This window comes from Neovison vison, chromosome 11, assembly GCF_020171115.1.
Source record: "Neovison vison isolate M4711 chromosome 11, ASM_NN_V1, whole genome shotgun sequence".
In the NCBI taxonomy this organism is placed as follows: Eukaryota; Metazoa; Chordata; class Mammalia; order Carnivora; family Mustelidae; genus Neogale; species Neogale vison.
Genome location: NC_058101.1, coordinates 193,893,678 through 193,908,681, shown reverse-complemented (window position 1 = coordinate 193,908,681; position 15,004 = coordinate 193,893,678). Strand labels below are relative to the sequence as shown.

The following is a 15,004-nucleotide window of genomic DNA, read 5'->3' as shown; positions in this document are numbered from 1 at the left end:
TTTGAAAGTTAGGACAGTATAGTATATTTGCTATAGTCAGGCCTTCCTGGTGCTTTCTTCTGAGGACCACATTCCAAAACAGGCTTAATTTTGACCGTTAATCATTCAAGGTTGATAAATAGAAGTTCATGACTTGAATAAGACACAGTAAATCAATCTTAGGCAAATCACTGAGCACTTAAATATTTATAACCAACCTATTAGAGGCATTCTTACGAAGATCGTGTAGGATCTAAAATCTGAATCTAATTTTTTTTTAAAGATTTTATTTATTTGACAGAGAGAAATCACAAGTAGATGGAGAGGCAGGCAGAGAGAGAGAGGAGGAAGCAGGCTCCCTGCTGAGCAGAGAGCCCGATGTGGGAATCGATCCCAGGACCCTGAGACCATGACCTGAGCCGAAGGCAGTGGCTCAACCCACTGAGCCACCCGGGCGCCCCGAATCTAATTTTTAGATGTGTCTGCACATGCTTAAAAGTAAACTAGAGCCCAGACTTTGAGCTTAGACTTTTAAACGTGCAACTGTTCGGAGTCTTTAAAATCAAACCAGAAGAAGTCGCTGGGTCTCTTGGAGCACAGCGCACGTTGGTCTCATTCCAATGGGAAAATGGCAGCGAATGGTGATTTCCCAACCCCACACCACCAGAAGGAACAGTATCCAAGGATCATTACTGCAGAAGTCCAATGGATTTTTATGGTCCTGAATCCCCCTAATGTTCTCCTGGGTATTAGTTGAAGGACCTCCCTCTGAATAATCTTTTCAGTACAGCTTCTCCTGAAAAGGTGCTCCCATGGATTTGCTTTTTGTTCATCCAATGCAGATGAAGCAAGGTGTAACATGACAAGGCAAGCTGCGTGTGGGGACAGGTGCATTCCCGTGGCCTGGCTCTGCGATGGACAACAAGAGTGCCCTGATGGGACCGACGAGCAGTGTGGTGAGCACTCCTCGCCGTTCCGTGTCCTCATCCACGAACAGCTGTGTGCCCGGCTGACAGCGTCAGGTCCTGTGGTTTTCACTCGTAGGGGGTATTCGGAAATAGGAGGTGTTCTGGCTGGTGGCCGGCTTTCAGCTCGTAAGTCTAGGGATGTGGGTGTTGGCAGCACTGTTGTCCACACAAGTGTGGAGGGCTAGTTGGGATAGAAAATCCAGATGTTTTCAAGACAAGTTGTGGAGGGCTAGTTGGGATAGAAAATCCAGGCCGAGTCTGGCTTCTCGCCTTCAAGTCGAGCTTCAACACGTGGCGGGTACTGAAGCTGGACTAACACAAGATTGCTCCATGGGCAGCCCTCACTGACCGCAGCACACCCTTGTAAATAGATACAATCAACTACTTTAACTTTACTTTGAGCTTTTGTACAATGAGAAGACAATTTTTCAAATGGAGGACCAAAGAAAACTACAAGACCAATAGAAGCCAAGTTAGCCATTTGGTAGATGTCTTCCTGAAATCCAGCTCAAACACCTCCATGCTAAGAGTGCTCCCAGCCCCAAAAGGGACACCTGACCCCCTGGAGATGAGGAAAGCCTTTTAACCCATGCTTCACATCCTTGAGCGGAATATGGAAGGAGAAAATTCCTGAGTAAAAGAGGAACCCCACACCCCGAAAAACTTGGGGAGTGCTCCATTCCTTTTCTCTACCCTGATTGCACACTCCTGGGCTGGCCATTTACTGTAACTAATTTAATATGAAAACTTTGATATTAAAACCTGTACTATTACAGGTTCAAATTACATTTTGTTGCAGAAGTGTCTTGTGCTCTGCTCCCCCCTACACTTCCTCCCATCTGTCCAGGTTTACTTGCATCTGCCAGGAGGCATACTTAGGTGGAAATATTCGAAGGTCCCATTAGACACCAGACTGACAGCACCCAGACTGTCTTCGCTCTCAGTATGGTCTCAAATGCCAAAGGGGTTCCAAGAAGTGACACTACAAGGCTGTACTGGCCCATACAGTAGCCTTTAGCCACATGTGAAGATTTACATGTATTTAAATAATAAATATAGCTCTTTTACCCTACTAACCATGCTTTAGAGCTCAGTAGCCACACGTGACTAGTGACAGCCCCTTTGGACAATGCCTCCATTGTCACAGAAGTTTTTATTGGACAACTTCATCATTCTAGCAGCATGACTGGGAGTGTAAGCGATTTGGGGCTGCTAGGTGATTGGCCCTAAGGCAGGGTATGGTGTGTGGTTAGGGTGACACGGAAAGGATGGACCCTGTGGCCGACGGGGAGTTCATTGTTGTTCTGCTAAGGAAAATACTTCATACAAAACCCCAGCTGAAAAGTTATCAGTGCCCTGGCAAACCTCTCTTCCTCTCTGCCCCTCGAACATTCCCCTTGGCTCGCAGAGGAAGCGTGTCGCGGACATCCACAGGCCTGGCAGTGTGACGACGGGAAGTGTATTTCTAGTAGCCGGCTTTGTGATGGTACCGGGGACTGCCTGGACGGCTCCGATGAGGTTAACTGCGGTAGGTACAACCTACTTTCTCTTCGGACATGACATGTCAAGTTAGCTGCCTTGATGAATGAACCTCCACGGTATTAAGTGACGCCAGCAAGTTCCTAGGTAGCCTTCTGCTGGACGGGGGCTAAATGCCTGTGTTCAGTTGTCGCTGGGATGACAGGTGACCTTTTATCCACTACTGCATTTTGCAAAATCAACTAAAAGATTCTCGCTTCTGTTGGCTTTTTATACTCCTTTGGGCCGACACTTTGGGGTGCCAAATTGGGGCCACATCTCCAGTGGCTGGCCTCCTGCTCAGTTCTTGGTATTCTGGAGACCAAAGCCATGTGCAAACCGTGAATACCCAAGGGCACAAGCCGGCAGGTCAGGCCTTCCACCTCACTGGGCCAACGCCTGCCTTTTACAGAGACTTCCGTGGTGTGCCCTGGCCAGAAAATCCAGTGTCCGGGACAGTCTCAGTGTCTCGAGCCTTGGGAAGTCTGTGACGTCCCCCGGGACTGTGAAGATGGGCTCGATGAAGCACGCTGCTCCCCGAACCACTGCCTGGCGGGCCAGTGGCTGTGCAGGAACAAGCTGTGTGTCCCGGAGAGCTGGAGGTGCAATGGGGTCAACGACTGCGGGGACTCCTCAGACGAGGACGCCTGCGGTGAGTGCCCCGCCCCTACCCCCTCCTGGCCTGGCTTGTAAAGAGGAAGGTTGTACCATGTGGGCTTCTTTCTGCAGGTTGCATTTTAATTCCTAGGACTGAGACGCCATCCTATATCTAAAAACAGGATGTCTCCTAGCAGTAACCAAGATGTAGTTACCCATGGAAGCATCTAGCAGTGCTCGAATAGTAACTCTGTGCTGGACGCTCAAGGCAATGTGGCCACGGCACAGAACACTGGAGTGTCCGTATCTGAAGGAGCCTCCGAACAGTGCCTCCTGTCCCTGTGAGGTCCATGACGGGGAAATTCCTCATTAAAAGAGGATCCCCTGCTCCGCTCCCCCAAGCCCTGCAACGAACTCATTGAGTAAAATGTACCTTTTCTTGACCCCACATACACAGTGCAGTGGAACCTCCAGCTTGTCAGTAAACCACAATTCCACTCGGTCTTTGTAGAATTAAATCTCCACTATTCAGATTCTAACATTATTATCATGTATAAACTGGTTTCTTTTCTTTTTTTTTTTTTTTTAAAGATTTTATTTATTTATCTGACAGACAGAGATCACAAGCAGGCAGAGAGGCAGGCAGAGAGAGAAAGAGAGGAAGCAGGCTCCCTGCTGAGCAGAGACCCCAATGCGGGGCTCCATCCCAGGACCCTGAGATCATGACCTGAGCTGAAGGCAGAGGCTTTAACCCACTGAGCCACCCAGATGCCCCTATAAACCGGTTTCTTAAGAGGGTCTTCTTTTAGGTCTCATGTTCACTGACTTTAACACCATCTCAGTTAGAACTACTTAATACTAATTCAATTTGATCAATATTATTTCAACGGAGTGCCCATATGGCTTGCTTGACTTCATCATTATCAAGTATTAACTCCCAGTTCCCTGAAAACTCTGCTTAAAATGATAAAACTTTCTTTCCTACCTCAACTTGCCTTGGGTTCTGGAAACCCTGCCACCTTACTGTAATTAATAAGGGTCTGTTTTGACTCCCCCTACCCCCATGTGCTGTTGGAAAAGAAAGTTCTTCCTTTGCAGCCTCCTGTCCAGAAGGCATGGTGAAATGTGATGAAGGGAAATGCATCCTGGAATCCCTGATGTGTGACGGGGAACTTGACTGCGTAGATGGTGCTGATGAACCAGCTACATGTGGTGAGGACCCAACTGCCAGGCATCACGTGGGGTGGGCAGAATCCGATTACATTAGCCAAAGCCTCAGTTATCATGGGGGTCCACGCTCTCAGAGAACGCTCAGACCAGACCCCTCTGTCAGCAGTCATCCTTCCGTGGTGGGTCCCCCACGTCTTACAAGTTCCGAGCCTTGGCTCTGGTCTCCCGAGTGTGCGCAGAGCTTACCTGAGCTGGAAAACTCGGTGAGCTCGCCTCATGCTATGGCTCTAAGAAAATAGACTAAATGCCTCAAACCACACTGCTCCGAAAATTCTGGAATAAAGAACAGACTATGGCACTGAGAAGTGAATCCTGTGTTCAAGACCGTATGGTGAATTCTCTAAGGATTTAACTGAGGAAGGACTGAGGAAGACTATTTTTTGGTGAGGAGGGAGCTCCTAAGCAAGTGTCTAAAAATTTAAAACTTTGTGATTCTCACTCTAAAAATCACTGTTGGTTCTGGTTGTGGGGGATGGGGACGGGGCAGGTCTCCCCAGTTCACTTTGTCATCTGTTTCGATTCCTCCTTAAATCTGGGCTTAGATGTGTATGACGAGACCTTTGTTAGTGCTAAGGGCTATACAGGCCACTTTCTTTTATTTATTTATTTGACAGAGAGAGATCACAAGTAGGCAGAGAGGCAGGCACAGAGGGAGAGGAAGGGAAGCAGGCTCCCTGCTGAGCAGAGAGCCTGATACGGGGCTCTATCCCAGGACCCTGGGATCATGAGCTGAGCCGAAGGCAGAAGCTTTAACCCACTGAGCCACCCAGGCGCCCCTGAAGGCCACTTTCTACTGAGGCAACACGTAAGACACAGGAAGCATGAACAGTGGGACAACACATAGGTTTCTGGTGCTGTAGAGGTAATTCACTGGGATTAAGAAATTACTATATCACTTCCTGGGGCAAGGGTCCTGGCCCCTCAAATTTTCTAGAGGAAATAGGGAAGAGGTTGCTGGGCCTTCTGTGGGTGAGCAATACACCAGCATTTGAAATTGTCCAGACTGTCTGCCTAGAAAATTCTTTTCCCCTGCTCCATGATTCTTCACTTTCCCTGTTCTGTGGTCTTTCCCTAAAGCGTCCACATTCCTAGGTCAGAGGATAGGGTCAAAGGTTATTCTTCAGAAGCTTCTATAACCCTCACAGCAAGTAGGGGCTTGTAACACCTGGCTTAGAAAACGTTTGATCTGTACCGTGTTCAACTCCTGACTGCTGCCCTGTCTTTACCAGGGAGGAACTGCTCCGTGGCCAACGGGGGCTGTGAGGGACAGTGCAGTGACACTGCCTGGGGAGTCCAGTGTTCGTGTGGAGCTGGGTGGCAGTTACAGCAGGACGGCCAGAGCTGTGCAGGTCAGAGTTCATCTGACTTCGGAAGTTTTCATGGCAGTGGGATAGACATGCCACATAGCTTACCATCTTAATCACATTATGGATGTAATTCAGTGGCCTCCACCACATTCACGACACATGTGAACATCACCACGATCCATCTCCAGAACTCTCTTATCCTCCCCGACAGAAACTCTGTCCCCATTAAACAAGAACTCTGTCCCCAGTCCCCAAGAAACTCCATCCACTTCCTCTCTGAATTTGCCTGTTCTGGTCTTGCATCTAAGTGCAGTGTGGGATCTGTCCCTCTGGGCCAGGCTTTTTCACTTAGCCTGTCATTAAGTTTCATCCATGTCATAGCAAGGTCAGACTCTCCCTCCCTTTCTACGGCCAAATACCTCATTGCATACATATGCCCTATTTTATTTATCCGTGGATGGGCATTTGGGTCGTTTCCACATTTTGGCTCTCATGGGCGATGCTATGAGCAACTGGTGCACACATGCCCGAATCCCAGCTTTCCACACTCTGGGGTATACACCAGACATGGGATTGCCGTATCCTGCAGCAACTTCTACGTTTAACTTGAGAGAACTTCAAGCTGTTTTCCACGGCAGCTGCCCCACTTGACATTCCCCCAGCAGGGCACAAGTGTTTCCGGTTCTCCACGTCTTACCATTCATTCCAAATCAGCAACCTCCACCTGGAGATAACCTCCACCTGGAGTCCGTGCCAGCTGTGTGTCTGGGGCCTCCACACTGACATTCCCGCTGAATTGCTCATATGGCAACTCCACAGAGGCAGGGACTGTCTGTGCCAGCACCAGCACAGGGATTTCCACATAGTACGTGTCCAGCGAGCATCTGAAAGGGGGGCCCAATGGCCCAGAAATACTCAGGAGATGGCTCCGTGGTCGTCTCTGATTTCCGGCTCTCTGTCATCAGATATAGATGAGTGTTCCCAGGCCTACAGTCCCTGTGGCCAGCTGTGCCATAACGTCCCGGGCTCCTACTCTTGTGCATGTGTTCAAGGTCACCAGCTCTACAATGGGACCAGTTGTCGAGTTACAGGTGAGATTCACGACCCTGAGCAAAGCCTAGCCCTTGCTCTGTCCTTAGTGGTCATTACAGATAGAAGTGTTGTCCATGGTTCACTTTAGGGTCTGGTATGAGAGTGACATTATTCTTTTCTTAAAGAAGCTGCTATTAACAACATTCCTTGGCCAAATCAAGTATCAGTTGCTATTAGGTGTCTTTATGTTTCTTTAAATTTATCTGTTAAATCTACACCCAACATGGGCTTAGATCTTACGACCCTAAGATCAAGAGTTGCATGCTTTCCTCACTGAGCCAGCTGGGCACCCCTATTACGTATCTTTAAAATGACTTAACTGTCCGGCTGTATACCTGGGTGCTCTGGAGACCACACTGACGCAGTGTTAACTTGGCCTGTGCTGCTTTAATGAGGAAACGGTGAATTCCATTTGGCTGCTGTGTACAAGGCAGGGAGAGGAGGTCTGTCTAGGTGGGGGGAAGGGCAGAATCTGAAGTCAAACAGGCCCAGAGTTCCAAAGATGAGTTGGAATGTGCTGGAGTTCAGAAGAGGAATTGGGGCTTAGGGTGGTAGGATAGATTGCCTCTGGACACGCCTTAGTCCAGACCTGAGCCGTCAGCGGATTTCGGCACGGGAGATGGGACAGCATCTTTGGTGAAAGAGAATAGCCTGAAAGAAAGTGTCCAAGGAGTGTGTCACTGTTCCTTTCCCCCCTTTATTGCAGATGATGCTGTTAAAATTCTTATAGCGGCAGAGAGAGAACTTGGGGTCCTGGATCGGAGAACAGGCATCTATGAGCCTCTGGTTCCTGTAAACTCAAGGCCGACTTCTGTCACCTATGATCTCGACAGAAGCATGTACTTTTGGGTGGATGAAGCCTTACACGTGTTTGTCCTTGGGAAGCCAAACCCGGTTCCTCTCTATCCAGGTATATTTCTTGACATCCAGAGCCCTGGCTTCTTAAGTCGCCTTCAGCAGAGTATAAGCGGCCTGTGTATTCATCTGGACGTCGTCTGGGACTCGCTTATTGTGACTCCCCAGTGCAACCCTGATTTGAGATAAGGCCATGTAATTTGACTCAACAGGAGCTTTGCTGGAGCATAACCGGCGAACGAGGTTGCTCTACAGAGGTACAGAAAGTTGGGCATATGGGCTCAGGCCAGGGCTGATCTCCGCTTCCTCCCTGGGTTTGTGACTTAGAGCAAGTCCTTAACTCCTTTGAACTGCGCTCAGTAAGACAAAAGGAATAGCCCTTGTCTCACTGGGTAAGCAGGGGTAGGGGGGTTTCAAGAAGAACGGTCCATGGGAAGAAGTGCTTAGTTGTCCTGGGCAGGCAGAAACCCTCTGTTAGCCACTCCCCTGAGACTTCTGTAACAGATGTTGCCCCAGACTGAGGCTGCATTCTCTTAGATTTCTTGGTTCTGCTTCTGCTAAGGTCCTTCTCTTGTCCTGCCGCCCACAGTGTATTGCACAGAGCTCCTCTCTGGCCCTCCTTCCCTGTGTCCCACTGGCAGCCTTGTACAGCTTGAAATCAGAAGATGTAGAAAAGTTTAGTCCAGATCTTTTTTTCAAGGTAAGAAGAAGGTAGGAGAATGCAGGAGCATAGTAATACTGTCTCGTGTATCCCCAGAACTTCAGGCCGTGGACAGTATCTCTTTGGACTGGCTCACGGGGCTGCTATATTGGGCTAGCAGCTTCGCAAGGGTCATCGGTGCTGGCTTGAGTGATGGCAGAGGCTACGTCAGAATCTTGCAGAAGGATCTGGTGCCAGAGCAGCTCATAGTGTTTCCCCCGAAGAAGTAAGTAGCATTTCTTTGAGAACATATCCCAAATCACTGGTTATCTTAGACATTTAAGTTGATAAGAGAACCTTTCCACATTTTCAACATAGGTCTTCATTTGCTTCAAAAATATCTTCTAAATTGAATCCTAGAGAGAGCCCCTTTCAGTCCACAGAGTCTGAGGGCAGAGATCTGCATTCTTAGCTGCGCCATGACTGCAGGCCTGAACAAGAACGCTCCAGGGGTCTGGCTGTTCAGAAGAGCGTGTGTTCAGCGCAGTGGATGGGGGGGGGGATGGTTAACACTCTGTGCTTTTGCTTCCCTCAGGTCATTGTATTGGGTAAATCATGGTAAGAAAGGCAGGAGAACTCTCGAGGCTGCAGGGATGGACGGCTCGGATCGGAAGGTGCTCGCAGCCGTCCACATGGAGGAGCCTGTGGGACTGACGCTTGACCCCGTGGCCAGCCGCCTCTACTGGGTCAGCGAGTATAAAGAGGTACTGGAGAGAAGTCAGGAAGGAAAGCGTTTTAGTGGGGGCTTGGTAGGCCCATGGGTAACTGCAGACACCTCCCTAAATCTCGCATCAACCCCGCACGTGGTCTTCTGGCCATGAGGACCTAGGAGAGCGAGCTGGGCTGGGCCCAGGGTCTTGAGGAGAGCCCGACCAGATCAACACAGGCTGAGAGGCTTCGTGTGTGACTTTCTCCAGCACCGCGGTCACATCTAGCCCTGGAATTTTCTGGTAGTATAGGTCATACTGTATGTTGTACCTAAGACATAAAACCATAAAACCATGTGTGAGCATGCATGGGAGGAGGGGGAGAGGGAGATACAGACTCCCCGCTGTGCAGGGAGCCCTACTCCATCCCAGGGTCCTAGGATCATGACTTGAGCTGAAGGCAGATGCTTAACTGACTGAGCCAGCCAGGCACTTTTTTTTAAAGCCATCTTTGCACACCCAATGTGGGGCTCAAGCTTACAGCCCTGAGATCGGGCATTGCCTGCTCTACCAGCTGAGCCAGCCAGGGGCCCTGGGAGTCATATTTTTAAGTCTGTTACTTCAGCTGTAACTTTGACAATTTATAGCCCCTCTTTGAACTCCCATCGCCCTCTCTGAAGAGAGATGGATCATTCACCTCAGAAAGCAGCTAGAGAACGTAGGGAAAGACTTGGTACCATATCTGGAAGCAGACAGTAAGTTAGGGTAGCTACTTGTACAATGTACCTGTGACCCCAGTTTGTGCAAGAAGCAGTCCAACCACTGGCTTTGGCATTAGCCTCCATGAATTCTAAGGCACTCTCCTCTTTATCAAGTTGATAGCACGTGAAGATGTTTAATCGGTGTCCATGCAAGAGGTGTCCTGATGCCAGAGTCTCATGCTAATGGCGACCAACTCTCATGACTCTACCCTTCAGTCCATAGAGACGGTCAACGTGGATGGCAGTGGGAGGCACACATTTCCTGAGATCTTCTTGGAAGACGACAACCCAATAGGACTAGCTATATTCGAGAACTCCTTCTTCTGGGCAAATAAAATACATCTGTATCATACTTCACCCCACATCCCCAAGGAAAGAGCAGTGTTGCTCAATGCTTCCATATCTGCTTTCTCCATCCTCCACAAATCCCAGCAGCCCAAGGGTATGTCCCTGACATGTTCACTGTTAATTGCGGTTGATGTTAATTTTTCTGCTCTTCACAGAAAACTGAAGAAAGCCCAACGTCCTGTTTATGGGAGGAAGCCAAATATTCATTGACTAGGAGTTAAAAGGCTTTTGTTTAACCAGAAACTATATGTCAGATTCAACTCAGCTTAAGTGGGTCGGAGAAACTCCCCAAAGTAGAGAGCTGTGACCACTACTTACTTCTAAAGGAGTCTTCTTGTCAGCAAGCCAGGGAGTCTTTTTGCCTTAACTCTAGGGCCGAAGATGCTGTTGGTTGAAGACTTACTGGCCTGAGCTTAATATGGATAAGTAATTGCCACTATCTGAAAGGGGGTCATGAGAGTTTAACCTAGAAGGTAACGAGGATCCTGGGATTCCTCTTAAGGCAAAACCAACTGAACTCTCTTGAGTATTAAGTTTGGAACTGGTATGGAGAATTCTGAAATCGTACCTAACCGATCTCTCTTTGAAAACAGGCAGACCCCCAGCATGTGCTCCAGGCTCATGCAGCCACCTCTGTCTCCTGTCCCCCGTCCATCCCAAGGGCTATAAGTGTGTTTGCCCGGAGGGAATGTTCCTTTTGCCTTCCGGTACATGTAGCGGTGAGTATGCTGAGGCAAATGGGCTTGGCTCAGGGAGACTCATTCCATTTTGGGATCAATCACTTGTATACTGACAGCCTGACCTTGTTAAGTTTTGTTATCCAAAGATCTTAAGTTCTTTTATTATTGTGTTGAAAGTATAGAACATAGAGCTTAGTATTTTAACCACTTTCAAGCATGTAGTAGCATTGAGTGCATCCATGTTTTTATGCAATTATCGCTACATCCATCTCCAGAGCTTTTTCTTTTTTTAAAGAAAGATCTTTGTTTAGAGTGAGAGCAAGAGCAGGAGGAGGGAGAGGGAGAGAGTCCCAAGCAGGTTCCACACTGAGCGCAGAGCCTGACCCGGAGCTCGGTCTCATGATGCTGAGATCACACCCTGAGGCGAGATCAAGCGTTGGCCTTCTAACTGACTGAGTCACTCAGGCTTCCCTCTCCAGAATGGTTTCATCTTCCTAAACTGAAATTTCGTACCCACTAAACAACAACTCCCCATTCCTCTCCCCCAGCCCCAGCCCTGGACCACCATTCTACTTTCTATATGAACGTGACAACTCTAGGAATGTCATAGAAGTGGAATCCTACAGTATTTGTCCTTTGGCTGCTGGCTTATTTTCCTTTACTCTCTTTAAGGTTCATGTTGTAATATGTGTCAGAATTGCCTTCCTTGAATAATCATTTAATGTATATTTTGGTTTCTCCATTCATCTGTTAATGAATACTAGGGTTTGTTTGATTTTAAAGCAGGAATAATAGGTTACACCAGTCAGTTTTACCCCAAAATTAAGTTGGTACAAGAAAGAAATGCTCCGTAGTCTTATGCTTGTGTACTCTGACCTAGGTTTGTAAGCAGGGTCTATTGCAGTATGGTTAACACAAATTCTTGTTTTGCTTTGAAATATTAAGGCCTACAAGCTCCTTTGAACATCTCTATCCAAATTGCTTTTTTTGGGGAATGATTTTATTTATTTATTTTAGAGAGAGAGCGTGCACAGAGGTACAGAAGTGAGAGGAGGGGGTAAAAGGAGAGAGAGAGAGAATCTCAAGCAGAGCCCTCTGAGTGCGGAACCCAGTGCAGGGCTTGATCTTACAATCCTGAGATTATAACCTGAACTGAAACTGAGAGTTTAACGCTTAACCAACTGAGCCACCCAGGTGCCTCCCACATTACTTTTTTGCTAAAGAACACTAAAGTTTTAAAAAGGATAAAGATATAAATATCTTCATGCTCTAACCACCTTTAAAAAACATAATTCTCAGGGGTAGATGCCGGATGCGATCACGGTGCACGTGATACGCGGTTGTGTCGAACTCAGGACTTCACTTTGACTTGTATCTTGAGGGGCACCTGGGTGGGTCAGTCAGTTCAGCGTCTGCCTTCGGCTCAGGTCATGATCCTGGGGTCCTGGGATCCAGCCCTGTGTCAGGCTCCCTGCTCAGCAGGGAGTTTGCTTCTCCCTCTACCCCTCCCCCTGCTCATGCTCTCTTCCTCTCTCAAATAAATTAATAAATCTTTTAAAAAATTTTAAAAATTGTATCTTGCACATTACATATACAGCTAAATACCTGAGTAACTTTTCTTTAAATAGGCAATTGAATTTAAAATTCTTTCTACTGAGACTTGTGCACCATGAGCAAGGGTTCGAGGGCATTACTGAAACAGGTGGGGCACCGCCCAGCCCTAATCCTTGTGGCTCTCTGTTAACCTTTCAGCAGAAATTTGAAAGCTTTAGTGATTTGGGAAAGCAGAGCAATGCTTCATTTGCCCAAATGACTCCCTTCTCCAAGGAAGCTCAGGCTTTCGTGCTGTATTCATGCCTCAGAAGCGAACTTGCTAAGACCCCTTTCTACGTGTTCCTCAGCTGGAGAGTTTACTCAAGAAGGGAGCAGGGGGCTTATCTGACAAATGGCCAAATGGTAAATCTCTCCTTTCTCTTGGTAGAGTTAAAGATAGTATTTTCGTCTGGCAAACGTCTCTACTTGTTGAAAGTTGGTTTTATGGGAACTGCTATAGAGAGAACCCTAGTTCAAGAGCATTCTAGAAACATCTATTTAATGGATATTGACTGGAAAAGAAACCTTGTCTACTGGACAAATGCCGAGGGACAGCTGTTCTGCTCAGCTGGCTATTCAGGAGAAAAGCAAGAGATTTGGACAGAGCACACAGGTAAGCTGGATGGCTATTTTGGATTTTTCCCCTTTATTTTCTGGCTTTAAAATTAACTAAAACAAACAAACAAACAAAAAACAAAAACAAAACCCAAACCCAAAAAACAACAAAAAAACCTTACCTGATCTGAATCAACCTTAATGCCAAAGGATGGTTTTAAGGTAATTTAAACATGGACTGTTTGACTTAATCTTATATTTTTAAGAGGAATACAGGCTGTTAAAAGACTACCGTGATTTTGGGAAATCCTAGGGTCAGTAGTAAGTTTTTTGAAATTCTATTTTTCTGGCCTTAAGTTTGGGTAGGATAGAAATAGACCTTAAATATTTCAGTTTTGCATTGCAGATTTTTCTTGCACTAATTTAGAAGTGGTTTGCAATGCAGATTTCTGAGACAACTAGAGAGATAGTTTCTTAATGTGGTAATAGATCCTTTCTCTCCTCTTCCACACTGCTAAATGGCACGGCCCATCCTTAGTGCTGTGTACTCTACCTAAAGGCAAATATCTACCTTGTAAAAGATCTGGGGCTAGAGCTCTAGGGTGAGTAATTTGATTTCTGAATGTCTGGGCCCCTGTTACTCTAAGCACCAATGATGGGCTTTACTATAGGAAGCGCCCTATTGAAATGCATGTTCCTCCAACACACTTCTGAGCAGTAGGTTCTGCTGAGTCCTGTGGGCAAGCACAACGCCTGGCACCTAGGAACTTCCGGTACCTGCCCCAGAGAACTTTCAGGAAAGAGTGGAATGGACCGCATTCTTGAAACACATCTGGTGGCTCTCTGAGGAAAGTCGTGATCTTATATTTCTTCCTATTTCTCCCCACCAATTAAAATGCCACCTTCACTCCACTGGCTAATCTTAGCTAATAGGGTTCTGTGTTACAATGATCACATTGAGGGTTTGTGAGGGACTGGCAGTTTCATTTGAGCTGGCTTCTAGTGTGGAATGTGGAGTCCCTGTGGTACGTGGCTCTGAGATAAAAGAAAATATGTACGTCTCTGTCCCCTGCTTACTAGCACAGAGTTCTTAAGACCTTTGTAACTTCCTGAGTGAAAGCACCAGACACAGAGCTCCCCTAAGCTGTTTGGAATTTTCTAGGTGATAGGAAGAGCTTAGTTAGAATGAGCCAAGTTTGGTGGGGTCTGCAGTGCAATGTAGCATTGAATTTAAGGTCCATTTCTACATTACCCAGACTTAAGGTCAGAAAAATTTAAAAACCTTCCCTCCGGCCCTGAGAGGCTGCTTACCAGAAAGATCAAGCTGTAACTAGACGCTTAGAACTTTCAGCTCCACTTCCTGTGTTCTGGAGAGGGGAGAGGGGCTGGAAGTGGAATCAGGGATCCATCACGCCTGTGTAATGAAGCTGCCATGAAATCCCCAAAGTGGGGGCTTCAGTAGAGCTTCCGGGTTGGTGAGCACATCTGTGATCTGTGTGCCGGGAGGGTGGTGCAGCCCGTCTCCGTGGGAACAGAAGCTCCTACTTCTGGGCCCTTCGGATGTGGCCCTGTGGCTCTCTTCGTCCGGCCGTTCATCTGTATCTCTTACGAAATAAACCAGTAAGTTTGTTTCCCTCAGTTCTGTGAGCAGCAGATTACCAAATGCAAGGAGGTTGTGGGAACCCTGATTTAGAGCCAGTGGCTCAGAGTGTGGTGGTACCCGAGACTTGTGACTGGCTTCAGATGCCGGCACAGTCTTGGCACAGAGCCCTTAACCTGTGGGCTCTGATGCCAACTCCAGGAGGACAGGGTCAGCACTGGGTTGTAGGACATTCGGCTAGTTGCAGAATTGCTTGGTATGGGGAACCCCCCGGGATCCCCCACATCTGGTGTCAGAAGCGTTGGAGGCGTAAATGCCACACAGGTGCGTTTCTTCCTACAAAGTGAGTGAAAGCACGACCAAGCCAGGCAGGCCCTTCAGAGCGGGGATCAGGCTGGTTACTACCTACGGGGACCTGTTTGCAGAGCCCAGGGTCTCCTTACAACCCCGGTGAGCATGCAGCTTTCAGCTTCCCCTTGCATCAGATGGTTTGAATATCAGTATTGTCTCTCTCTCTCTCTCTCTTTTTTTTTTTTTAGAAGATTTATTTGAGAATGGGAAAGAGAGCACATGG

At 47.6% G+C, this 15,004-nt stretch overlaps 1 protein-coding gene across 1 annotated transcript in view; it reads left to right on the top strand.

Moving 5' to 3' along the window:
- The first annotated feature begins 838 nt into the window (after positions 1 to 838).
- Positions 839 to 15,004, top strand: part of LOC122890400 (low-density lipoprotein receptor-related protein 1B-like) — a 37,490-nt gene continuing 23,324 nt past the window's right edge. The window contains exons 1-12 of the mRNA XM_044226009.1: positions 839 to 1,073; positions 2,356 to 2,475; positions 2,878 to 3,117; positions 4,161 to 4,274; positions 5,522 to 5,641; positions 6,565 to 6,690; positions 7,398 to 7,601; positions 8,304 to 8,472; positions 8,782 to 8,950; positions 9,871 to 10,096; positions 10,596 to 10,721; positions 12,664 to 12,888. Of these exons, the coding sequence (XP_044081944.1) occupies positions 839 to 1,073; positions 2,356 to 2,475; positions 2,878 to 3,117; positions 4,161 to 4,274; positions 5,522 to 5,641; positions 6,565 to 6,690; positions 7,398 to 7,601; positions 8,304 to 8,472; positions 8,782 to 8,950; positions 9,871 to 10,096; positions 10,596 to 10,721; positions 12,664 to 12,888 (2,074 nt within the window). The remainder of the gene's footprint in view (positions 1,074 to 2,355; positions 2,476 to 2,877; positions 3,118 to 4,160; positions 4,275 to 5,521; positions 5,642 to 6,564; positions 6,691 to 7,397; positions 7,602 to 8,303; positions 8,473 to 8,781; positions 8,951 to 9,870; positions 10,097 to 10,595; positions 10,722 to 12,663; positions 12,889 to 15,004) is intronic.